The following is a 27565-nucleotide window of genomic DNA, read 5'->3' on the forward strand; positions in this document are numbered from 1 at the left end:
TCTTAAATAGCCCGCTGTCGGACAAATTGTGTTAAGGGGTCGTTGGCTCACACCTAAGCAGGACTGCAACTGCAGTGAAGGCGGCCAAAATGGATGTGTACAGAGGCAGCATATGAGCGTAGAGGGGGGCTTTGCTGAGCTGTCATTTAGACTGAGAAGCTTGACTCTCAACCTGTTAAAAACCCTTGTCTAACTCTAATCCTGACATTGCCCTAATCCTGACATTACCCTAATCCTGACATTGCCCTAATCCTGACATTACCCTAATCCCGACATTGCCCTAATCCTGACATTGCCCTAATCCTGACATTACCCTAATCCTGACATTGCCCTAATCCTGACATTACCCTAATCCTGACATTGCCCTAATCCTGACATTACCCTAATCCTGGCATTGGCCTGACCTTGGCATTACCCTAACCCTGGCAATACCCTAACCCTAACCCTGGCATACCCCTAACCCTGGAATTACCCAAACCCTGGCATTACAGCGCCCGGTGAGGGACAACCATGGACGAGACACAAACAGGATACCATTGCTCGTTTTCATTTTTAGATTTTTTCCCTCCTGTCATCAATGAAACTTAACAATGGAATATTCAGCGTCTGAATAAGTGGGTTGAAAATCTATGCTCACTCTGTGTATTTTCAGTTTGTGGCAGCGTGTGTGTGTGTGTCAGTGCATGTGTGTCGGCGCCCAACAGGTATGTCCCCTCCCTCTTGGAGACGAGGCAGATGCTGATGAAAGCTGAGGGCTTCCCGTGGTGGACACAAGCTCGGTACCCTGGGATATGGATCCCTGCGCCACTTCACCGATCAGGAAATTGAACATAAATGTCACATGCTGCAGTACATCCCTTCTAAAACCCTGTTTCCAAAGAAATTGGGACGCTGCGTAAAATGCAAATACAATCAGAATGCAACGATGTACAAATCCTTCGTCCCTATATTTAATTGAAAGTAGTACAAAGACAACATGTTGAAACTGAGATCTTTTTTTTTTTTTTATACACCCACTTTGAAATTGATGCCAGCAACACATTTCAAAAAATCTTTAAATTGATATTATGTACCGTAGATGATGAGATCCACAAACTCTTTGCAATTTTATGTTCTAAACATTATTCTTAAATTGTTGCACTATTTGCCCATGCAGTCTTTCACAGAGTGGTGAAACCCTCCCCATCCTCACTTCTGAAAGACTCATCCTCTCTGGAATGATCTTTTAATACCCAGTCGTGTTACTGACCTGTTGCCATTTGACCTAATTAGTTGAGTGATATTCCACCAGGTTTAGTTTTTGACTTTTCCAGTCTTTTGTTCCAACTTTTTCGATGCAAAATTCAAAGGTGGGCATATATTTTAAGTTTCAACATTTGATATGGTTTGAATGATTCGCACATCATTGCATTCTGTTTTTATTTACATATTACCCAGCGTGCCAACTTTTAGGAAACAGGGTTGTAAGACTGTCGTCTTCCACATGCCAATTCTGATGGTATTATCCAATAAACTGTCCTGAAAAGCATCAACACCATCAAACGGATCATACCATCCCCAGATGGGTACAGTATTAGCCGGCTGATTAGTTTCCGAAACAAAGAACCCTCTCGAGCCAAACGGATTAATCCTGCCATCTCGGAATACTATGGTCTGGCTATGCAAACAAGGCAGAGGCCATTTCTGCGGACAAATTGCTTGTGTCTTTGGTTTTGTCTTTGTTCTTGTCTTTGTCTTTGGGTTCTGTCTTTGGTTTTGCCTTTGTCTTTGGTTTTTTCTTTGGTTTATTGGCGGTCAGCGCCAGCTGTTTACCCAGGTGGCCTTACCTTTGACATCACTGCATTTGCATCGCTATGTCCGCAGGAACTCAATGCTGAAATACGCTGACAGTTTGAATACAACGATGAATAAGCTGTTCAATCAGGATTATCTAAACCTGAACTATTAGGATTATTTAGAGGTGATATGCTGTATCTGGATTATATAGAGGTGAACAGTCAGGATTATTTAGATGTGAACATTCAGGATTACCAGGTGTTGAACAATCCGTTTTATTTAGAGGTCGACAGTTTGAAGGAGAAAGTGTCAGTTGATCCATTACGTTTCATCAGCTTTGATCCAAACTCAGTCATTCTTCTCCGTATCCACCTGTATATCAGTGGAAAGTTGCACAGCCAGGCACAAACAACATTCGGGCTGTTTCAAAGGCACCTTTCATGTTGCAGAATTCTTTACGTTGGTGGTTTGATCATAGCTGATGGATAGCCCTGCCTGGTTGAGCTGCGTTGTTCGTTCTTTTTGCCAAATTGTTCCCCTTTACGCCGCAGGGAAGGCTTTAAAGTCGGTGCCTGCCCATAGAGCTTTGATGTAAGGCTAGATACCCTCAAGGCCAGTTTCCCGTGGTGAGGAGGTTGAATTGGTAGGGTTTCGGTGAAGCTGCCTCTTGACCTAGGGATGGTTGTTGGCTAACAAGGCTCCGGGCGCTATGAGGCAAGGCGTCACTTTTGCAGCCATGATTTCGAAACACCTGGCCACACTGACCGCAGCACTCAGGTTGACCAGATCAGAGTTTTCTAACATGCTCAAATAAAAAAAAATGGTCTATCCCCCATGGTTGTTCTTCACTCAACCTATTGTGGTGCTGACTAGCAATGGGCCATGGTGGCCTCTCAACTATTTCCAAACTGTAATTGGATCATTGAATTGTATCTTCCAAAAAGTGAACTTTCTGCTTTGAGAACTTCAACATTGCATCAAAATGCCAAAGGTTACAAATTCAACTCTAACAAGGTTGGAGCTGTATTGAGGAATAAATAACATTCCCTTTGTAAAGTCAGAATAATACTCCCTAGTCTCTTCTCAAGACAAGAAAAGGGCAAGACTTCCAGAGAACTTGGAGAGAACTTTCTCTTCTTAAAGACCAGACTTTTGTCAGTCATTTTGATGTGCTTCTCACCCACAGCACTACTGATCTCTATTCCACAGATACTAATATATTGAATGTCCTAAGCCTGTCCATTTTCTTTAAAGATCTGTCAATGTTGGTTCCAGGTTTCAGTTTTCCTAAACTGTCCCTGCGGTGTCTAAATAACATTCTAACTGACTAATGCCGGTAATATTAATCGTCTTTCCTTAAGACCCTTTTGATGAGAAAAGTAATTGGCTTTTTTTTGTAGAAAGATTAGGGGTTTTAGAAGCCTGTGAAAAACCTCATGTCCTTATCAATTTCAAGCGAAGCAATTAGTCATTTTGTCTTTGTAATTTTACTGTTATGCCGACATGCCTGTAAGTGGTTTCTGAGATTCCAAGATGAGCGGATAGCAAGCTACAGTGTTCTGTAATTTTCCGGAAGATTAAAACACTAGAAGGCAAACAGCCACAAAAAAGAGTAAAGTGGTGTTTTATCTACATTGCCACCCTCCCGCAGAGCCTAAACAAACAGAGTGAATAACCATGTTTCCTATGTGAATCAGGACAGGTACGATGGGAACAGGACCTTATTCTTTCTGTTCCTTCTACATGGTGGGATGTTTTTGTTCAGGTGAAACTAATGGAAGAAAAGGCAGTGGATATGCTTAGATTCACCGTCACATTGGGGTAAACTGGAGCCATGATGGTGAATGGGTGTTCTTTCCAAGCCTCTGTGCTAGGAGATAGCATTGCATTGTTCATATTATATTTTGCAATGTGGCATAATTTGCCTGTCACTCCAGGGTACCCAGTGTGAACGAGGGCTCAGTAATCAAATATGGCTACTTTTCCTCATCTTGCTCTAGCAACTCTTTATGGCGGCTCGGGCACCTGTCAGCTATATCCATGTTCCTTTCGGCGCCTAAGAATTCCGGTCGGGGGGGGGGGGTTGCTATGTTACCGATCTCCTGGAGTATGTACCCTAGGACAGACCACTGAGGACCGACCACCGAGTATAGACCACCTAGGATAGACCACCAAGGATGGACTCTGCGCTGTCTGCAATCTGTTTCCAGGTGGCAAGGCTGACCTATAAGATTTTTCTTCTGATGAAGCTTGTTTAAATAATCCACGGAAAGTCCTTCTAATTTGCCACATTAAAAATTAACCAAAAAAGTTACTTTTATGTGCACTAGACCATTAGGCATTGCTTGTTTTCCCCAACAGTTCTGTTCAGTGGAATCCCATGGACTTTAGAATACTTGTACGAAGTAATTCTCGCTCACTGGACAGGAACCTGCATTCTATCCACCAAGGCACATTATGCCCGCAAAGAGATAATCAGCCCTGTAGCTCGAGCTTTGGGACAGTAATGGAAAGGCTACTGCTTAGTATCCCAAAACTGCCAAGGTAAATGATAGTCGTTGTGCCCTTGGGCAAGGCATTTAACCTGATTGCTCATGTAAGTCGTTCTGGATAAGTTGCGTCTGATTAATCACCACATAGGCAACCCCTGAGACAACAAATTGCACACGTCATACAGTTATTTCTGTATTTATATCTCTCCCTTTCTGTCTAATTCTCTATACATACACTATATATTATCTTTATCTCTGTCTTTCTATCTTACACTTACACACACAAAGAATCACACAGCCTGTTTCATCATGGGAACAAATGTTGCCACTGGGTCCAAATATTCCTTTATGTACACACACACACACACACACACAGACGACACCGTAATGGCTGATATCGTGAGTGTGCAGAGCTCAGCTTCGCCCGTCCCCAACAGTCTTCATGAGGATGTCATTTAGATAAATGTTCCCAATTACAGCCCTGCCTTCCTGTATTCATTTGGGACATGGGTGCGTGGGTGGGGGGCACAGCTGGGGGGGGATTGAGGGGGGGCTCGCAGCACTACAGGCTCGTCCAGTCAGCCGGATTCAACCGGTGGAGGCGGGTAGTCGTCCAAACAAGATAAGGATAAGGAAGTAGCTGTGAGGGATATCAGCAAGCACGCGTGTGCACACGCGCGAGATTATGCTGTGGAAAACAAAAGCATGCGTTTACACACACACACACACACACACACACACACAGGCGTTCATGTGGTGGAAAATTTCAGCACACTGGGGTCCTGCTGTTATTTTAATTTAAAATACATTAATTGACACGACCACTTACTTTCTCTTCTGTGTTGTTGACATAAAACCTGTCTTCAGATTCTGTGATTGGACGTGAAGGATTGCATGAAACGTGTGTAAGTAAAGGTAATTGTTTTGAGATTATTTGGTGACTTGGTGTTGTTGCTAGGAAATCCAATTAACCTTGATAATACCTCAACGAGATGAAATGACAGCAAGTCATTAGCTAGGATCAACACAACTGATTATTAAAAAATTATGGGGGAATTAACCCATAAATTAACCCATGTACTTGTTTTCCCAAATAACCTAAAATGTTGTTGTTTTCAGGCCAGGAGTTTTTAATAGTTTGCTTCTATAAATTCAGATGGTTTTACGGGCTTTCAATTTCCGCTGTGCATTATATGATGGCACCCCACATCAGGGCGCATATTGAGAAGCTTTCATTTCATTTCAACAGCCTTTTCAGAATTAGTCACATTGTATTCCGAGTTAAAGGAGAGACCCAAGTTAATCATAAGCTCACGCAAGGAGAATGACTCACAACCTCACAACTCAGCTTCTGCGTCGGCGGCTACCTGCTTCGATCACCTGCCTGTCTCATTTCCTCGTTCCCTGTCCCCCGCCACCTTCCGCCTCGCTTTCCAAATCACCTGAGACCCGCACGGCTGTCAGGTGGCCTGACTCACGACAGCCGTGCCATCACCGCGCACCCTTCCCTGGTTCCACCACCGCCACCCACCCGCAGCTGGTCGTGCTAACGCTACCAGGTATAGCCAGCGGGCAGGGACGCCGAACATGCTAATGAGGAGTTATGCTACCTTCGCAACTGGATAATACACTAAAGTCCCTGGGAAAGAGCCAGGCTTGGCCTCAATGCAGGTGCCGTTTTCATCGCTAAAGTGATTACATTAGTAGCTGAAAATGAAGAAAAAGAAACATAAATACTTAAGCCTTATAGTCCATAAACAATAGACACTACATGGAGGAAAAAAAAACAGTCCTTGGATGATACAGACTAATACAATTTCTGGTCATGGGGGGGAGATAAACGGTTCGTCACACTTCCCTTTGGTCCAAGTACTCTCCACCACTGCAAATGTTATTTGCCAACAGTTTGAATTTGTACAGTTGCGTATATTGGATGGTGGTTGAATGTGTACTTGTAGGCCTGTTTACCTAACACATCCTGGGGTTAAGAATGCAGCTTATGGGTGATGATTTACATGTTCCTCTTTTAATTTTCTTTCTTAAAAATGTGCATGACGTTTGAAAACCCCCCTGCAAAGATTTTTTTTTTTTGAGGGAAAGCATGAACATTATGTTACTGGCTTCTGGAGATCATAAGATAACGTTGACTCTCATTTCAACATCAAAGCTGTCTGAAACTGCGGTATTATATAACGATCATTGCTTATTCAGACTCGATAAAGAAATAGTTGATGACCTATTTTCCATCAACATAAGGCACTGCATCCTGAACTTACACTGGACATTACTGAATATACTGAAATGCCACTGAGATTGAGTAACTACAGTGCTGCCTCCTTGCATTGGTTGAGCAAGTTCTTTCAGTGTTTGCCAAGTGCATTAGTGTGCATTAGTGTGAAATCGGGAGCAAGTGGTGCTGCTCAAGTTGAGACCGCAACGGAACGGCCATCCACGGCACGCATGACCACTCCGATTCCGCATCAACCCGAGGACATGGGATCCTGTCCCCCTTGTGTCTCCATATAGGCCAGTGGGGGGGAGGGTCACCACGGGGGCATGTCAGAGACATTCGAAACCAGATTTTTTCAAACCTGATAGGTTCCGACGTTTATTCATGTTGCTAGGCTATGGTGTCTCCCATCTTGTTGGTATGTGGGCTCTGAAATGTAGTTGGTGCTCTCTTAAAAGGTGGGTGGCGCAGTCTTAATTGGTGGGTGGTGCAGTCTTAATTGGTGGGTGGTGCAGTCTTAATTGGTGGATGGTGCAATCTTAAAAGATGGGTGGTGGAGTCTTAAAAGGTTCCTCTCCAGAGGTGGTGGATATAAGAATGTCGTGGGAAACTGTGCTCACCTGTGCCTTCGTCCGTAACGATGAGAGAGCTGCACGTGACATCATTTCTATTCTTCGCTTCAGTGAGGAGCTTCCTGGGAATATGTGGAGACACATAAATACTGCAGATCCTTTCTCTGGAACAAACTGGGTTGTGGGGGGTGGGGTGGGGAGGGGATGCATCATGAGCCCGAGGCAGCTCCCATAAGCAGCACCTCCTGTGGCTCTGTTCACTCTGCTGCCCCATCACTCCCGAGGTCCTGAACCCCTCCCTCTGTCTCTCCGTGGGCCTGTTGCCCAGCCGTATCAGAGGGGGTGTCGCGTACGCCGTGTTGCTCCAGCTGCACCCTGCCAACGGCTGCCTGAGTCCCAGTGACTCAGCACGGCACGGCCGCGCTCTCCGTCCGGAGCAATATTGTCTCAGTGGATGATTCATGTGTATGAAATGTTTTGGTTACGGCTCGCTGATACTGTGTGGTTATAAAGACGGCTGAAGGGAAAGCCAGCAGTGCGTTATACGTCTTTCCTTTCAAATATTTCTATTTAACCCACTGGCCAAAAATGAAAATGTAAGAAATCGTCTAGGGAAAAAAAGAAGCATAAATAAATGAAAATAACAGCGGAGGAAAAGGGAAGAGACATTCACGATCAAAAAGTAAAACAAAACAAAAAACGGAACAAAGACTGAAATGTTTGTCCATCTCCCAGGACTGTAGCTGTATTCCTCCAATGACATCATGGCCAAGTGTCCTGTGTTCAAATCTGATCCACTTGGGTACTGACAGTCCAGTGTGAAGCTCCCTGGCCTGACAGTCTATCTCTTCCCTGGCCTCTCTTCGCTGTACATCACACCCCCCTCCCCCTCGCTCCAGTCTAGCCCCGCGGGGGCCACTGTTTCCTCGGGGAGTCTGGGACCATAGATTGATGAATCTATGCCGAGTGAGATGGCACGACTCCAAATCAGACTGCCGAGCTATCATCGCACAGGAAATAAAGGATGAGAGAGAGAGAGAGACAGAGAGGCAGGCGTCAAATCAATGCACATTGATGAAAGCATGAGATGAGTTAAATACTCTAATTATCCCATTTCTCCTTCGCCCAGAGACTTCAGTGTGTCGATCGACATAGTTGTATGGATCACGTTTCCCTAGTCGAAATGGGTGTAGCTGTTTGGGGGTGTCACTGGGCAACTGCTTCCCTTTGTGGGTCCCCAAGGACACACCCCATGACTCTGTGGCTCTATTCAGCGGTTCTTGCAGTTCATCTTTCAAGAACATTTCCTTGAAAGTAGATGAAGGTCGCAACTTTGACATTGCCACCACAATTGCCTCTGTTGGCAGCTCGGCAAGGCGTGAGCCGCGTCAAAACCCGCGGCAGTACTGCTGTCCCATGGGCCGTGGAGAGTTCACAGGGTTGCGGGCCAAGCAGTATCGACACGGTTTAACACATTTAACGTGGCGCTGTTCTCAGGCTCTCACTTGGCTGTGTTCGGTGTTAGCCCTGTCTGTGTGTCTGGGGCCCCGGCAGTCGTCAAAGTCGCGGCAAGGTCACCGGCGTCTTCAAAAGAATCTGCAGTCAAAACAAATATCCACAGACGCTTGTCACGCGGGTTGACTTGGGCGTACGCGTTATCAACGCGTGACGGTTCTTTGAAACCCCCCCACCCCACCCCATCCACCACCCCCCCGCCCTCGATACAATCCTCCCACTTCACAACAGACGACAACGCATTGACACAATCAGGTCGCTGCGCGGATACCATAAAGCATTTTGGCACCTGAACCGGTCTAGTTCATCATCCATAACCATTGAGCTGCTGACAAAGAGAGTGAGAGCAAGACAGAAAGAGGGAAGAAGGGAGAGAAAGGCATGTAGGTTGACGGGTGCTGAATCTCGTAGAACTTTGGTGCGGTAAAGCGGATTGTCAGTCAGAGGCAGACACCAGTCAGGGGCGAGGGGCTGTGATAGATGTTCATCAGGGTAGCAGCCATCACTAACAGTGGGACGGATAACTACCAACAGCCTGATTTCAAAATGGCGTGTAAGATCGACTCAGACAGGACACATCCATCAACTCAGGGTGACCTTGCGAAGATCTAAAAAAAAACTGGGAGTTAGGTGCCTGCGATAGATGTAGAAAAAGCAGCCGCTTGCGGTTGGTCGTTGTGAGCTCACTGGATGCGGGGACTTCATTTTGTGGCTGATGGACAGAGAACAGAGGAGTTTATAAAGCATTGGGCAGTATCACAAATATCTGTTTGTGAAATTGGAGAGTCGTATTTACCAGCGCACTCTGTGGAGTGGGGCGATATGTCATCTGGCATCTGATTCTGATGGCGCTGAATCAGCTTGAAGAAGAATATAATGGACACCCATGGTTGTTTTAATGGCAACATGACCAATTATACGATCCATCTACTGTATACATATCTAAAAGATGAAAGGAGGGTGCTAGATATCATTAAGATCCCTTTTATCAAACATTTACAAAGGTATCCTGCCCAAATTAGACCAATTTCTTCTGAAAATGCAGTCATTAGTCAATAATACAGTGTAATCACGTCTTTAAGGGAAAGCCTTTTTCACCTTTTGTTTAAGTTTTAGCCGACAGATCTTTTGCTGCAACTTTTTCGCTTCTGTGTTGTTCTAAATAGAGCTGTGTGACGCCAGATTTGTTGTGGGATTTAATTAGGATTGCGAAAGAACAACAACAAAAAATTGTCACAAAAGAACTACTCCCAGTGTCAGGGTGGTCTGCCAGATCTTCCGACTGGAGAAACGGCTGAATCCTCCAGGGCCTCGGTCTGGGACGTTGGACCTCAGCCAGACCTCAATCAGCCAGATTGGGGCTCCCCCCTGGGAGATCTCTGTGTGGCCCAATCAGGGAATCGCGTGGCCAATCCGACGAGCCCATCTGGGTGCCTGGGATTGATTCCGACTGAAAGCGTCTGTGCCCGCGTCTCTGTGCTCTCAGTGAGCCAGAATCATGCTCTCAGCTAAGAGCTTCTCTAAATCTAGACACCCAATCTTTCAAGCCATAATAAAAGTTATGAACTCGTCTGTTAAGAAGGATTATAGTTATGCCCCTGCGTCTTAACCACGGCCGCGCAAAGACATTTTGATCAAGGTTGCAGAAGTGACTGAGCATATGTCGATGATGCGACGTGTGCGGAACGGACGTAAGCATGCATGCCTGTCAGCAGAAACGATGCGCCACGCTGACAGACTACAGTCACACATTGGCAGAGACCAAACTGTAATTATGACGTTTTTAGCTCTCGTCCGTAGCACCCCTGCTTCCCGTGGCTATGCTCTTGCCTGTATGAAAGTTGCATTTCAGTTGTGCCATTAAGGTTTATTTAAACCCCAGTCCTCCAACAAAACCTGGACAGCTTTACTCTGAGGGCTTTAGCAATGTCGCATACAGTGGAGTCTGAATTCCCTTTGTTGCTCTACTGTCTGAATAGGTACACCTGCTCCCAATGGACTTGGATCCAGAAGCATGTTTATATTCTGAAACCATCATGCCAACTTGATTTGAGTGTGTCTCTATGGCTTAATAATGCACCCAGTTAAGTTTGACAATGTACCACAGTTATGGCTGTAGTAATGTTTTTTTGGCAATTTTTTTTATTTAGTCTATTTAGTCTAATAACAGGCTTTCCAGTTCTGGTGCTGACACCAAACTTTATTTCCCAGTTGCGTTTTGTGATTTCCCCCCACCTGTCTATCTGTACTCCGCCAACACGTTCCAGCTGAATGTTTTCCCTGCTCCTCCATCACTGCATCCCTGCCTACCGTGTCTGGTCTCTGCACCTATCCAGTGCTCTCCATTTGTCTTCCTGGCGAAGGAAGCCGCGGGGAGCAACCTTGACATATTAGGACATTAAAACTGAATCAGCGCCTAACGCCATCGCCAAACTGTTTCCGCTCGAAATCTGTTTTGTCAGGCACATCAACAAAAAACACAAATATCAGCCCAGAGTGTCTGTCCCCCCCTGCCTGTTTTACCCAAATCTTAATTTTTCTCTCTTTCTCCATTTCTCTCTCAGCCCCTCTATTTATCTTGTTCTCCCTCTCATGCTCTCTCTCTCTCTCTCTCTCTCGATGACACACAGAATCATGCACACCCGCAACCTGAGTGTCTGCCCTTTCTACTCCATAGTCACGTTTTCTTTTTTAGACGCAAGTTTTGTTTTTCTTCTGCTGTTTGTGTCTCCCACCAATTGCTTTCTCCCTGCATTATTCTCTACTCCACAAGTGATTGTTTTCTTTATGACTCGCCCTGCTTTATCCTTTATTCCACAAGTGATTGTTTGGAATGGAAATGACGTCTTCAGGGATTGTCAGCAGGGATTGTCAGCATCATGAATATGTATTAGTCAACCTCTCTGTATCTCCTTCTCTCTGTGTGAATGGCAGTTAGGTTTTGAATGGCAGTTAGGTTTTGAATGGCAGTTACGTTTTTTAATAGCAGTTAGCGTGCTCACCTTGGAGACTGAATGGTCCGCGTTAAAACGCCCTGTAGGTAATCTTGAGGCTGAATTTAAGAAATGTTGTGAAATCCTTACAAGCCGGCTTGAATAAAAATAAAGTTGTACTAGCAAGAGTGGTGTGCAGATCTCTGTTTTCTTTGAAGTAATCACATTATTCCCACGCACCTGCCACAAGATGAAAACCAAAGGAAAGATGAATTGAACGGAAAAGAAAATGTAAGTGCTTTTTTTGAATATTGCTGAAGGACAGCCTTGGATTCCTTCCATTCAGTAGGACATACACCGTGCTATTGATAGAAACAAACTCGCAATGTGTACATGTCAGATTGGCTTTGGAACGGGTCAGAAGGGCCGTGTATTATTGTATGAAAGACACTCAGTGACCATTGTCATTTATAGTAACAATCCCACTCTCTTCATTCTTCATTCACCTCCTTCTCAACCCCCCCCCCCCATCCAGTGTCTCAAAGTAATTATTTCTCCATGTCCTCCATACAGTCTGTTTAATCTGGCTAGCTGAATGCCGCTAATAAATGATGTCCCCTGTTAACTTCATTACTCTCTTACACATTAGCCGCCCCCTCCGACACCCCCCCCCTAACCCCGAACACACTCCCCAAAATTAGTCCATTTACATGATGTCTCAACAATGACCCTTTGACTGGAATGCTATGGAAGATTTAGCAAGCTTTCTTCCAAAGTAGTAGTGTATTGCTCTACTGTACAGTTTTTTTTTATTACAGTAATGAGGCAGTTTGAACTGGATGAAAGGTCATTGCTCATTTAGGGTCAGTTTGTTTTCTGCTACTTCTGGTTCCTTTGAATTAACACAGTCCTATAGACAGGGGACATACCAGGCATTCTGCAAACTTGACAATCCAAACAAGTGTTTTCAGATATTTTGCTCATTAACTCGTTATTTCAGATATTTCGATAAGATTTGATTCTTGGATAACTACTTCAGATACTGAGTAACATCTCCCAGAGCCAAACCCAGCATCTCTCCCATTGGCCTACGTTGTGTCTTCGGCACCAAGCGTTAGCACTCACGCAGATTTGAGTTCATCTCTGAACTCCAGACTCTATGGTCCAGACTCTATGCTCCAGGCTCCAAGCTCCAGACTCAATGCTCCAGACTCTATACTCCAGGCTCTGAACTCCAGACTCTATGCTCCAGACTCCAAGTTCCAGACTCAATGCTCCAGGCTCCAAGTTCCAGACTCAATGCTCCAGACTCTATCCTCCAGGCTCTGAACTCCAGAATCTAAACTCCAGGCTCTGAACTCCAGAATCTATGCTCCAGGCTCTGAACTCCAGACTCTATGCTCCAGGCTCTGAACTCCAGACTCTATGCTCCTGGATCTGAACTGCAGAATCTATGCACCAGACTCTATGCTCCAGGCTCTGAACTCCAGACTACGCTCCAGACTCCAAGCTCCAGACTCTATTCTTCAGGCTCTGAACTCCAGACTCTATGCTCCGGACTCCAAGCCCCAGTCTTGGAGTACACACAGCCAGCAGCAGGGTCTGTCTCTCCTATCTTGATGATCTCTGGTAAAAGCTGCACACAGGGCCCTGGGGAAGATGAAAACACCACTCGGTCACCACGGGGATGTGAAGAAATGGCTCTACCCCCGTGTGTGTGCATCAGTCCGCCAGTGCCTAGCTGTGTCTGACTTGTGTGTTTTCTCCTGTTCAGGCTATAACCGTGTGTGTGTAGCCCAACTGAGCGTTAGTGAGTAATGCTCTAAAGTAAATACACTTGTTTGGAAACCAGACGGTCCTGGTGGACGTGCCTTCTGGTCAGTTCGCTTCATCAAGCCCTCCCCAGCCTGTTAGATTCCCTCCTCACTCCCTGTCTCCTCCTCGGTTCCCCCACTCGTCTAATATCTCCGGCCCCTCTCCTGTCTTGAACACTGAACCACCTTCTGCCCTCTGAAAACTGTTTTCCTAAAGACCTCCTCAAGACTGTTCTCCTCAAGACCTCCTCAAGACTGTTCTCCTCAAGTCCTCTGAACACTGTGCTCCTCAAGACCTCTGAACACTCTTCCCCTCAAGACCGCTGAACTCTTCACTACTCCTCAAGACCTCTGAACCTCTCATGGCATAACAGACTCACAGACTGCCGTGCCCTTTTCATCCTTGGCTAGCAGAAACCGCACCATTTAAAAGTGTCTGAAGTAATTAAGCTCTCACAGCTAGCCAGGGCGGTGCTGGGTGTTTGACTTGGCTAGGCTGGAGAAACGTTCTTGAGGAGTCGGCCATCAATCACAGGGTCCTTCACACTACGGCCGTCGCGTCACCATCACCAAACTGACAGATTTGCCCGCGTGTTTAGCTGCCTTGCCAGCAGCTAGTGTTTTTTTTCTCTCCATCCAATGGTTTAGCCAGTGAGACTGTCCAGTTGCCATGCTATCCGTCACAGTAATCAGACCTGGAGGTCGAGTCGGGGCACCGTCATGCCGGTAAGAAGGTAAAGACGGAGGTAATATAATGCCTGCGTGAGCAGTTCTACAGATTAAGGAGAGTAGCGGTTTTCTCTGGCTTTTCACAGCTGTAATCCTGCCCTGTCAACTCTGTCGTCCTTCATCTGGACAGGTTTGATTTCACGGCTGGCCATCAGTCTCAGTATGTGAATCTGTAACGCTTAGGGAACAAAGGGAGGTGAATGGTAATGGAAATATCTCAAGGAAACACTTTACAAACCCCACCTCAAATAGGCATCTATAAGAAGTCTTATAAGACAAAAAATACCATGGTTTAATTACCACTTCCTGTCTTGGTTATTAATGGACTCTGGATTTCTTCCGGATTCAGTCTCTCATTGACTTTGACCTTCCCCGTGACTCTGACTCAATCCCTGACTTTGACCTTCCCCGTGACTCTGACTCTCTCTCCAGGCGACCCTTTCCCTGACTCAATTGCAGAGATCCTACAGAACCTGTCATTTCTTCCCAGATTCCAATCATTCTGCCCTCTCTCTCTCTCTCTCTCTCTCTCTCTCTCTCCCTCTCCTCCTTAGGTCCAGTGACTACGGCACCACGTACGTCAAGCTGAACCTGATGCCCGGGACCACCATAGTCGTGTCAAACTTCTACATCTGCCCCACCAACAAGAAAAAGGTAGGAGGCCTTTGTCTATGTTCTCCACTCCACACACCTGAATCAACATTATAGCAGTGGTGGGTTACTGCTGACATTTAGACTGAGAGGTAGACTGTCTACCTCCGGTGGTCCGGAGGTCTGGTGGTCCGGCGGTCCGGCGGTCCGGTTGTCCGGTGGTCCGGTGGTCCGGTGGTCCGGTGGACCGGTGGTCTGGTGGACTGGGGGTCTGGTGAACTGGTGGTCCTGTGGACTGGGGGTCTGGTGGACTGGTGGTCTGGTGGACTGGGGGTCTGGTGGTCTGGTGGTCTGGTGGACTGGTGGACTGGTGGTCTGGTGGACTGGGGGTCTGGTGGTCTGGTGGTCTGGTGGACTGGTGGTCTGGTGGACTGGTGGACTGGTGGTCTGGTGGACTGGGGGTCTGGTGGTCTGGTGGTCTGGTGGACTGGTGGTCTGGTGGTCCGGTGGTTTGGTGGTCCGGTGGACTGGTGGTCTGGTGGTCTTGTGATTCTGCAGGATGGGTTAGAATCTGGCCTGCTGTTCTTTCAGAGACAACTTGCGTCTATCTAGCCCCCCCCGTTTCACAGCGTAGAGCATCCAAATACCTGAAAAAACGTATATATTTAGAGTTGTGCTTTTTTTTTTATTCAACTAGTAGAAAATGAGAGCATTCACAGAGATGACCTTGATTGGACTTGTTCCTTATTTTGTGCTTCTGCCTTTTGTGGCATTTTGTCCAATCAGCTGATGATATCCCAAGGGTTCTAATCAATGAGATTGTGGAGATTAGACAATGTGACTTGTCCATCCCCTCCATTCCAGTCATTTGCTTGGGACTCACTGACTCATCCTCGAGGTTCTTGCTCACTCACAAACACACCCACACACAAACACACACAAACACACACACACACACACACAGGTTTTTGTGATTCTTGGGAGTGAGACACCTGTAGCGGTTAATTGCCTGGGAATGGAGTCATCTTAATTTCCCTCGGGGACTGGAAAAGAGAGCGACGGACAGAGAGACTTATGGACAGGGAGCAACAGACAGGCAGGGAGAGAGAGACGGCCAGGGAGAGAGACGGGCAGATGGACAGAGAGAGAGAGTGAGAGAGAGATGCACAGAGAGAGAATGTAAGTGAAACAGTAATCAGAGAGAGAGGACAGGAGGAGATGTTATCTCTAGGGAAGTGACACTGACGTGTGTTCTGACAGTGGGACGTCTCTTGGTGTTTAAACACACCCCAGGAGGGGCACCTATTAGTGACAAACCAACAATCGCTCCGGCGTTGTAGCTGTGTGTGTGATCCAACAAAACAGTCCCCACAAGGTGTTTTCTCTGGTCCCCACTATGAGAAACGATGTTTCCGGCTCAGGGCTTAGGTTTAGAGTAAAAAGGATTGGGGTTGTTTTTAGGGGTTAGGTTAAGGGTTAGTGTTGGTGTTTTGTTAAAGGTATAAATGTTGGATTATTGGGGTTAGATTAGCTTTGGGCTACAGGTTGAGGTTTAGTTTAGGAGATAAATGGTGAGTGATTTTTCTGCTCCCACAAGTTTAGAAAAACGTGAGTGTGTGTGCGTGCGTGTGTGTGTGTATGTGTGTCTACACGTGTATGTGAATCTATAACTGTATGCATGCCATGTTGCAAAGGTGTATGTTCCACATATTATGTGTGTGTGTGCTGGGTGTTATGACAACAGAGAGGTCATATGAAACACACCAGGCCCCCAGAATCAATAACCCTAATCACATCAGTCACCTGAGGGGAAACACCCTGTGACAGGATTACATGAGGGGATGTCTGTGAGGGCTGCCAGGTAATCACATCAGACCTGAGCCAATTAGAGGAGTAGATGACTCAGATATATCCTTGCTTTCCACGGCCTCGGGGACGGCTCCCCAGATACCCTCCCACAGCTTCTACACACACGTTTAGATGTGGCACTGGTCTGGAACCAATAGGTCTGTGTTTGGGTTAGGCCTGGGTTCACGTTGGGCATTAGCCCAGTCCTGCCTGGAGAGCCAGACTGGGAGTTTTGCAGTGACTGTACGAGGGATGTGTTTTGAGGCGTGCCTTTTTGTTTGCTCGTCGTAGAGCCGCTCACATCTGTGTTATTCCAGTCCAATCTCAACATTCAATATGAAACTGGTGGCAAGGCAATCTCAACATTCAATACGCAGCTGGATTTTATTGCAGAGTTAATCATTGGTTTTTGGAATTCTATTAATGCTTCCCATTAAAACATGCTGAGCCTCATTAAATGAACCAGAAAATATAAATATAAATATCTAAAACAAACAACAGACGTTCAACAAGTTAACAAGTTGTTGTATTTTGAGTCTTAAAACGAAAGTTGATCTGTGTTTCGGGTTGCAGTGTTTATTTTGTTTGCTCATTCAGACAGACCAGTGTCATCTGAACCAACTGAAATGGTTGCTAAGTTACCAACATGTGCTGCAGAGAAAGAAAAGAATAGGCCTCCAACATTTGCCTGATCTTCATGATTGGAGGACAGTTGTCAGGTTTATCCAGTCTGGATCCAATCTTCCATTTTCCTTAAGCTTGTTAATGAAATAATGTTTCCATATGAAGACAGAAGAAAGGCTAGAATATCTGAAGAGTAGGGACTGTAAACTGAAGCCACTGGTAAAAAGACACTCTGGCTACCACTAGGATTGGTTTACTTGACACTACAAGAAACTAAGGCGGGCATTTTCACTTCCCATTCATCTCTGAATCAGAAGTTAATCTTTGAATCTTTGAATAGACTCGGCCCACAGGAGATTGACTCCCCATCAACATTACATGGGGAGGATTCACGCAACACCATGGAAATGAATGTGTAGAATTTGAACAATATTCACTCATTTGAGAGGTGGTCTATGTGGCTCTGGTGGGGCTGTTAACGTGGAGAGCGTCTCAAACTGAGCTTGTGGATCCAGGATGCACCAGGTTGGTGGTAGACATGTGAATGATTAACTCCTTATGTCTCCCAGGTCTGACAGAGAACAAGTCAGGGTTCCACTGCCCACAGATAACCTTGTTACCTAGAGACCTCTGCCACACTGAGTTGTGGGTAGTGGGGAGACAGGAAGAGAGATGGTGACATTGCGCATTGTGTGTGTGTGTGTGTGTGTGTGTGTGTGTGTGAAGGGGAGAGGAAGAGAGAGGCTGCTTTTCCTCTCCTTTCATTCATACATACAGTACCATATGGGTTTGTATGGTGTACAGTCAAATAGCAGGCAGACTATACCAGGCAAGTTCTAACTCCCGGTTCCTCTTCACTTGATTGAAAACTTTAATGGACTGAAGAACATCTCGGAAAATTGGTTAGTTTTCCTCTAAAATAAATGCGTCTCTTTTGTCCAGCGTTATCTCAGGGTGGAAGAGCCACACAGGCAATTATGAAGGAAAGCATTGCAGAATCTGTTCAAACGCAGTGATAGGAGCTGGATTAAAACGGAATTTGACCTTCTGGGCCGATAAAGAATAATAACTTATAGAAAAGAGTTCTGAGCCCTCGCCCCCATCATATACTCAGAGCGTTGAGAGTAGCTGGCAGACTTGATTTCTCCTTCATTTCCACCAGCACAAGCCCTGTTGAATTGCATAATCCATAACTACCAGGCTGTACGTTAACTTTGAAGAGCTTTGATAGAGGGCTTTATGTCTAGCGTACGTAGTGTAGTGTAGAGTGTAGCAATGTGCAGTCTGCTAGCAAAATGGCCTTAGTGAGACCTTATGTCAACATCTACAGGAGATGGCGGTAAAAAAGAAGTGTCTGCTGTCATACAGACAGTAAGCTTACTGGAAGAGGAGGTTATTTTCCCAGTTGCGGTCTACCCACTCGATAAGTCAACGAGTGGAGGCATACTGTATGACCACCATGCTAATGTGGCTCTTCACCATCATACAGTATGTGATCCTTTCTGAATCATTCAAAATCCTTTGTGAATCATTCAAATTCCTTTGGGAATCATTCACATGCTAACCATGTGGACTGCACTTTGTGCATAACCCTTCAGGGGCTTTCCTATGCTGTCTTTGCCTATGCTCAAAGCACTAAAGTCTGCCCGTCCAGTGTCATTTCTTGAAAAGTCAAGGAAAACGGTAACTCCGGTGAGGATGGTTTTCTTCCCCCCCCGTCTTTGACCTTGCCATTGATGTCAGCTCAGTTTTGCTTGGGGATGCTGGAGAAGAGCTATCCAAATTCATTTAAGGAAAACCCTGCTTTTATCTTAATATTTGGACTTTTTAAAAAATAGAATAAGTGAAGACTTAAAACCTTGAACCGTGACATTTGTGAACTTGTGACATGAATATAGAACACAGTTTATCCTCGCTTGACGGGGGGGGGGCTATATGGAGTGGTGAACCAGTAGAGGCAGTGGAACCCACACACTATGGGGAGTGGGGAACCGAGAGAGGCAGTGGAACCCACACATTATGGGGAACGATGAACCGGGTGAGGCAGTGGAACCCACACACTATGGGGAGCAGTGAACCGGGAGAGGCAGTGGAACCCACCCACTATGGGGAGCGATGAACCGGGAGAGGCAATGGAACCCACAGACTATGGGGAGCAGTGAACCGGGTGAGGCAGTGGAACCCACCCACTATGGGGAGAGGTGAACCGGGTGAGGCAGTGGAACTCACAGACTATGGGGAGCGATGAACCGGGAGAGGCAGTGGAACCCACACATTATGGGGAACGGTGAACCGGAAGAGGCAGTGGAACCCACACACTATGGGGAGCAGTGAACCGGGAGAGGCAGTGGAACCCACACACTATGGGGAGCGGTGAACCGGGAGAGGCAGTGGAACCCACACACTATGGGGAGCGGTGAACCGGGAGAGGCAGTGGAACCCCCACACTATGGGGAGTGGTGAACCGGGAGAGGCAGTGGAACCCACACACTATGGGGAGCGGTGAACCGGGAGAGGCAGTGGAACCCACACACTATGGGGAGCGGTGAACCGGGAGAGGCAGTGGAACCCACTGGACTTGCTGTCTTGTTAACTCTCAGCAGAGGGTTTCTTGTATATTCATGTTGTATTGCTGGACACTCACCGCGCCGTTGGAGCCATAACATTGACTGTTGTCCAATAAACCTTGATACATTCATTTCTCATGGAAGGCTTCTGTGGTGAAGACATGGGCTTTGTCCTAGCGTGTCTTTCTGGACATATCTGAAGCATTGTTAAAGCGTCATTTGGTTCTTCCTGACTGCTCCGCCCTGGATCCTTTGACTGCTGAGGTTCCGAATATACCCTGGTCTTAATGCAACATGTTTTTCCATACGTATGAAAAGGAGTGCGAATACCGTCATTTCCCAGATCCCTCACCCGCGCCTCGGCAGTGACTCTGCTGCCGCTCGGTTATGATGCAGCATGGATTCCGTGACACGGTAAGGAATGTGATCAGCACTGTGTCACACGCAAACCCCCTCGATGGGGAGAATTGGATCGACCTGTCCTGGATCCTCTCGCAGATCAATGGAGTGGAATGTACCACTTGCCCACATGGGTAATTAACTCGCACTATTATCTGGCAGTGGATGGGGAGAGAATGCTGATCGTGTGGGTTATTTTATTCTCCCGTTTCAGTGCATTCAATTAGTCTTCCATTTAGCCCAAGTGATTTTTGATCTAGTGCTGTTTGATTTATTCTTTCTGCTGTGTATATGTAAAGATCTGTTGTGGTCACTGCAGCTACAATTATTGGACTTGCCACTACACAGTCATTTTGGCTGATTTTCCAATATTAGCATTAGCATCTAGAAATAAGCATCCGCTAAACTGGTTATAATAATTAAGTCCAAGCTAATTAAAGTGAGTTTCTACACAATCATGACGTTCTGGAGCACTGGGTCCTTTAAGTGCCTGTGATTGTAACTGGCTGTCACGTTATTGACTAGCTTGAACATAGACTGGAGATGGCATTAAAACACTGTGAAATCCCGTCCTATATGAGGCACCTGGCCAGATGTAGACATACTGCACCCACCATGAGCAGAGGAATAACCGTAAGAATCTGGCCTGGAGAATTCCTGTCACTTTACTATTCAATTTTTTTTCCGAAATCCGACGACTTTGAATGGTTCATTTTGCATAGCACGCCCATGTGCATGCTGCACTTCTAGTGGATTTCTTTTTTTGTCCTTCTCATTTCAGTGTGTATAGACCAGATTCTAAATCTAGAAATGAATACTGACATGGATATAGGTATCAGAAAGACACAGATCCCACCACACCAACGAATGATACTGGATCATTCCTACCCGCGGCACATTACGACGCTCACAGGTCATGTCCAATTTTACCACATCCTCACTTCCAGTACCCGCCTTTGTTGTCCTTTACCGTGCGTTCTCTTCTATTCTCTCTGCTTCATCAATCCACATCATCCCCTCTTCGCCTCCTTCCGTCTCCCCGGCGTTGTGTGGTAGCCTTCAGAGCCGTACGATCGTCCTGCCCGTGCTAACACGGCCGTAAATAAACAGCACAATGGGAGCTATTCATACTGTCTCCCTCCTCCTCGCCTCTCTTTCCCTCCTCTCCCTCGCCGTCTGCTGCAGTGAGACCCTGGGCCAGACACAGCCGATTTATCGACTGTGACTAGGGGGACGTGGAGAGGCGTGTGTGTGTGTGTGTGTGTGTGTGTGTGTGTGTGTGTGTGTGTGTGTGTGTGTGTGTGTGTGTGTGTGTGTGTGTGTGTGTGTGTGTGTGTGTGTGTGTGTGTGTGTGTGTGTGGGTCTGTGTTTCTGTGTACATGGTTGTGTACATGGAATGCTGAACCGAAACCCTCCTGTCTAATACAGAGAGAGACAGAGGGGTTGGGGTCAGGGAGGGAGGGGGGGGTCGTCTTGTAGCTGAAACAGCAGTTCCTGCGACGGCGATGAGTGAGAGAGAGAGGAACGCATTTCCTGCAGTGTTCAGTTCTCAGGATAGGCTTGGTAAAACGGTTTATTTCCGATCTCTCTACGCTGGACAATGTCTGGTCCAATTGCTGGTGTTCGAACGGGTTAGGAGACCCGGTTTGTTGTGTGTTACGGCAACTGGCAGTGGCAGTCAGAGATGCAGTCAGAGGGCCTGACAGCCAGGCAGACAGCTAGACAGGCATCTAGACAGCCTGGCAGACAGCTAGACAGACAAGTAGATAGACAAGTCAACAGTAATCAGTGTAAGTGGATGGCTGGATTAACAGAGACTTTGCCTCAGACTTTCTCAAACCCCAAGTCATTCCTGCTCAGCCCCACTGTGGCACCCAATTGAAATGTCTCTCTCACTCTCTCGCGCTCACTCTTTCTCATTCTCTCACTCTCTCTTTCTCACTCTCTCTCTCTCTCACATTATTGTCCTTAAATAACATATACATACATCATCTGTCTGTTTATTTGTGTCTGTCTCCCTCGTCTCTTTCTGTCTCTGTGTTGGTCTCTTTCTCCTCTCTCCTCTCTCCCTACATTTTCCAGGTATATTTTTTCCCCAATTCTATGGCACGGGAGTGGAGGAAAAGGGCAGAATGGAAAGAAAGGGAGGAAAGTGAGAAATGAGGAGTGAGAAGGGAGGAGTGATGAAAAGCCAAGATGTTATTTACTGGAAAATATGTAGCTTTAGGGGGGATATTCTTGCTGTGTGGCGGGGCTGAATATAAATTGATACATTTGCTGGACTATTCCTGGACTGACACTATCAGAGGGAAGGTTTCAGCCCTTCATTAGTGACTTCATATACAGGAGACGTGAAAGGATTGGACACGCAGGATTATGGTGATCACCCGATGCTTTCTGATAGGCCAGTACGCGTTTTCGCATTACTTGCACTTATCCAACCATTCCCGGATGCATATCACTGCGCTAGAGCCTGTCAGTTCAGCGGTGAACTGCCGCGGTGACTAGAGACTATAGTGCAGAGGTACAGTCGCGGTTGGTGTTTGTTTAAACCCACCTGGGGGGACCAGGTGTATTGAGTTGTTTTTCTCAGAATACTGATCTGTTAGTTGGGTTGCTTAGGAGTGGTGGCTTATTGGGACAGAATAGTGCAGTGCCTGAGGGACTCCAGGAACCCAGTCCCTGCTGTAGATGTAAGGACATTTCAAAAGGGTCAGCGGTCGGACGATGTCAAACCTCACCACAGTATTACCAGGCTGCGTCTTACATAAACCTACATTCGCCGAATGAAGAAAATTGGCAATTCCCTCCACTCAGTGACACCCAGTGACATTTCATATCTCAGAGACGAAGCCTATCAATGTCTCATCCGACAGCTCCTCTAAACAGTATCTGGGGGAATCTCATTGGCCGGCGTTGAGCTGTTGGATGACAAATTGCATTTAGGCTAGCCTGTTGTCCAAATAGAGGACCCTGTGTTTCAAACTGAATTGCCTGTGAGACGGTCAAGTGTGAGAAAGAGGGAGAGGGGAAAAAACGAGAAGTTACAGTAAGCGAGAGAGAGAGAGAGAGAGACCCATGCGGGGTTGGGGGAGAGGGGTACGGGGTGTTCAGAGAGTGTGTATATGCACACAGTCGACCCACACACCAGTCACGCTGATGCCACTCCTGACAGAGGTGGCGCGTGTCAGACACTCTAAGTGGAACACTGACAAACACTCTTCGAGCCCGAGGGAGCCTTTCCCAGAATGCACCCTGTCCGCCTTGAAGAGGGCTGGCGTATCTGTCCACTCAGCCAGACGCCCGTCGGAGTCTGACAGGGCAGATGTCCTCCTATCTCCTGTCTGGATGAGCCTCCGTCGTCCAACCGAGTGTGGATGTGATTCGGAGGCAGGCAGGAAGGAAGGCGGAGCCTGGGGCTCACAGCTAGGCTGGCTATGTGACAGACATCACTTGGGGACACCGGATAGATTGGTTTTGGAAGTTTTATAGTTTTGCAAGTTTCTTATATCCTGAATAGTTTATATAAAAAAAAGAGAGTTCTACCGGACCAAATAGGTTGAAATTAACCTAGAAATTCTTGGAGTTGAGCTCAACAGATCAATTGGGCGAAACTGTTAGTGTCTAAGACATGATGTTCTCATTCATGCTTCCCCGCGATTGGCGGAGCAGTTTGACCTGCCGCCTTCCCTCGTACCAGGCATCACAGCAGTTACACAGGTCAAAGACGTGTCTTCTGCCCTCCTTCAGTGGACCCTGAAGCTGAGAAACAGGAAGATGGAGAGCTCGTCTGTGTCTGAGCCTATAGGACACCTTCCACATGACCAGTACACAGTACACCTGACAGAGGTTGGTGAGGTCATCAGGGAGAAAGGTCAGGGGTGGTTTATATCCAGGGAGGAGGTCAGGGGTCAGGGGGTGTTTAGTATGGGGAAAGAGGTCAGCTTTCTTTTTGGGTTAGGAGCAGAAATTACGGAAGAAGTGTGCAACATCCACAAGGTGAAATGGACCAAGACGAAAGATGTCCAGTGATTCAAGGCACAGAACTGTTACACAAATTTCCCTGGCTTATTCCGCGTGGGTGTGTGTTTGTGTGTTGATTCCCAGTTCACATGTCCCTCATTAGTCCCATCCCAGCTTCTGCCACTGGGAAAATGAGCTTGCAGGGTTTCACTGTCAATTCTACACGTGTGTGTGTGCGTGTATGCGTGTGTGTCCGTGTGCGCGCGTGTGTGTGTTCGTGGTGAAGTGTTATGAAGTTATGTACCGCGTGACACTGCGATACTGCAGATAATTGGGTCCGTGCACACAAATCGAGCCACACCAACACAGAACCGCCCGCCCCTACACACACGGACACAGTACAGGTCCGCTCTGTTGTTCGTGGGGTAGTCATTACTGTCTCACTGTGGGCCTGAACCTGGAGGATGGATGTCCCAGGAATTTTAATGGGGTTGATGTGGGACCCTGTCTGTCTCATCCCCGGCCTCAGTGTCAGACCATAGGAACAGGTTTTGAGGGGGGACGTTCAATTTAAAGCCTAATCTCTCTCTCCACACTGTACGATGACGGCTCCAGGTCTGCCATGACGGCAACCAGACCCAGACTGCAGCGATTGCGTCTAGGTGGGGCTACGGAAGAACACTCGCGCACGAACACGCATCCACCCCTTCCTAGACACGATGCAGCCCTGTTTCCTTGGCGATGGAAGACGTATGGTCCGCGGGGGTCAACGACGAATGAATGAAGAAATGAACGGGTGGACAGGGAGAGGGGGAGAGAGGGAGAGCAGGGGCGAGATGTTCCACATTGTTCTGCATTGTTCTGTGCTGGTTTCACAGGGGTGGTAGCAGTGCACACTGGCCGTGTTGAGGACACTTAAACCAGCCCAGGACTAGCTTTACGTTGCTAGTTGTTCTAGTACCAGTCTGAGTACCGTTGGTGTGGGACATGTTGTTCTATAAAAAGTATGCACACACTCCCAGAAGCACTCACACACAAACACACACAAACACACACAAGGAGAGGTGAAACAGAGGCGCCGGTCACCTGGTCCCTTCCTCTCCTGCTCTTATTGGAGCTCTTTGGAAGGATCGCACGATCCAGGCAGGTCCCCTATAGACCAGGCACACACACACACACACATCCATACACTAACTTGAAGGCGCGCTCACACAACACGGTCTCTGGGACAGATCGGGCTACCCAGGGGAACATGACAGTGGGTCTCGCCCGCTTCCCTCAGTCCCATCGTCTCCCAGCCACGATGTTCATGTCAGCCCAGATGCAGAGAGAAGCGGGCTGGGGTCCACAACGCAGGTCTGGGACATCTGCCGAGACGGTTCTGATTGATGTGGGCGTGGTAAGGACCCCGGGTCCATAAGTTTTTGTGACATGCAGTCGAAACACAAAGTGGATTTTGACGTATTCGTTTTCCAATGGAGAACGCCAATGTTTTGCACGCTGTCTGGTTTTTTTGAACAACCAGTTCGGTCTGCTTGGTGCTGGTGTGGTCACACGGCCCGCTGGCTTTCCCCCTCCTTCAACCCCCCCCCCCTCCCCTCCCCCCAACCCCACCATCTCAGGCTGTCTCGTCCCTGGTCCCCGTGCAGACCACTCCCCCAGCAGTGCTCCCAGGCCTCACCTGTCCTAGGAGAACGGAGGTGAATTTAAACGTCGGCACAACCAGGGCTCAGAATGAATGTCAGTCAGAGCTTGTTTGTTGTCGCGGTCCTCCCCCCATAGGGTGCCGGGGTTTTGTTTGGCAGCAGTTACCAAATGGCGGGTTATGTAATTAAAACTGATTTTGATAAGCCCCTCATCGGGTGCATCAGACAACAATTTCCATTGGATGGGTTTAAAAGAGCACTGTGGCTTTTCTTCGCTGGCGTGTCAGATAGAGGATATTAATATGAGGAAAGCTTGGGCACAAGCGCTTCCGTTTGCCATCTTGTTAGCGGGCATATTCCCGGTGATGTCAGGGAGGTTGGATAGATGGAAGAACTCCGTGTGTCCCAAAAGACACGCGTGTCTCGTTTTCATTTCAAATAGAATCTCGAATCCAAAGAGAAGGCCTTTATAGACTGGAGTTGGCGAGTTCAAAAGCCGGCGTAGACTAAAATTAAATGCATCTCTCCCACGTATTAAATAGAAGCGCTGTCAAATCTGGGAGGTTACGTCTGAAATGTAGCAGCTTTTCGCTTGGAAGTGTAAAGAGGAGAGGTACTGTATGTCCTTCAGATGTAGCCGGAGTGTATGATCAAACTTTGTAACAGCAGGGCGCCTTCAGTACGGAGGTTTAGTCCCTGAGCCTGTTAACTAGATTGGAGGCATGTCAACAGGCCTATTGAGCACCGCTATAAATGTGTCCTAGGGATGGCACAACACGAATTCACTCTTATAGATTGAGGAGGAGGAGGGGTAGATGTGTGTGAGTGTGCGCGTGTTTTTATGTGTGCATGCGTTTTTCCATCCTGCTGATTGTTTCCTGGTCCGGGCTCATGGTGGCAGTCGCTGTAGAAAAGGAGAGAATTCATAAAAGCCAAGTGCGGAGCGCGTGTGAAAAATGGCCCTGTTTGTTGTTGAGCAGAAATCAATGGCAGAGGGCCCGAGTGCTGTGGTCTACTGTGTGGCCGGACCGCTTCGCCACTTCCCCATGCCCTCCCCACCGCTCGCTCTCTTCCTCTCTCTCTCTCTCATTTCCATTCTGTCACCCTCTTCACACACTTTCTCTCACACACCCTTCGCACAGTTTTTCGGGACCACATCCCTGGGCCTCCACTAAATCTGTAATTGGGAGTGATTTCACAGAGATTTGCCCCATCGGGGGGGGGCTAGCGAGCTAGCCGAGCATTTGGCTGTGACCAGGAGGTAACGTTTGGCCCGAGCCAGGAAGTCCCAATTACCCGGATGCACTGGAGCGGAGGTGGCTGGCTCCGACGTCGCGGGGAGGAATCTCCTGAATGGCCGATCCGCAATCGCCACATCACTTATTTACCCACGTTCACCTCTTTCCTCTTTCTCTGAGTGTGTGCGTTTGTGCCAGTGTGTTAATACCTGTGTGCATTTAAATGTCTGTTCATTTGCATATCCAGTACAGTGGGTATATAACGGACAGACTCTCTGCCTAATTAGTTCCCATTGTGCGACAGTGGTCAGCTGTTAGCGCCAATGGTAACGTGGACACAGAGTTAGAGCAGGACTCAGAGAAAACATGCTGGTGACCCTTTGACCTGCACTCAGTGATCTGCTCTGGACATTCACTATTGGTTAACAGGTTCTCTTAGACGCACACATCTAGAAAATCCTTACACTCCAGATTTGTGACCTTTAGCAGTAATAAGCGGTAAAAATGCAAATCTGACCTTATTTTTGTATCTTGGGGCATCTTCCTATCATCGTACATCTGGGGTCTGTTCAACGATTCGTAGGAGGTCTCAGCTCAAGCAACGGAGTGAAGAAGCAGAGTGTAGTTA

General features: G+C 47.2%; 1 protein-coding gene across 8 annotated transcripts in view; it reads left to right on the forward strand.

Annotated features, from left to right (window-relative positions):
* The window catches only part of sorcs2 (sortilin-related VPS10 domain containing receptor 2), a 218281-nt gene that overhangs the window by 98965 nt on the left and 91751 nt on the right, over positions 1–27565 (forward strand). For all 8 annotated transcript variants that reach the window (XM_034290628.1, XM_010888014.5, XM_010888010.5 and 5 more), the window contains exon 3: positions 14616–14715. In XM_034290628.1, coding sequence (XP_034146519.1) covers positions 14616–14715 — 100 coding nt within the window. The remainder of the gene's footprint in view (positions 1–14615; positions 14716–27565) is intronic.

The sequence above is a fragment of the Esox lucius genome, chromosome 24 (genome assembly GCF_011004845.1).
Source record: "Esox lucius isolate fEsoLuc1 chromosome 24, fEsoLuc1.pri, whole genome shotgun sequence".
In the NCBI taxonomy this organism is placed as follows: Eukaryota; Metazoa; Chordata; class Actinopteri; order Esociformes; family Esocidae; genus Esox; species Esox lucius.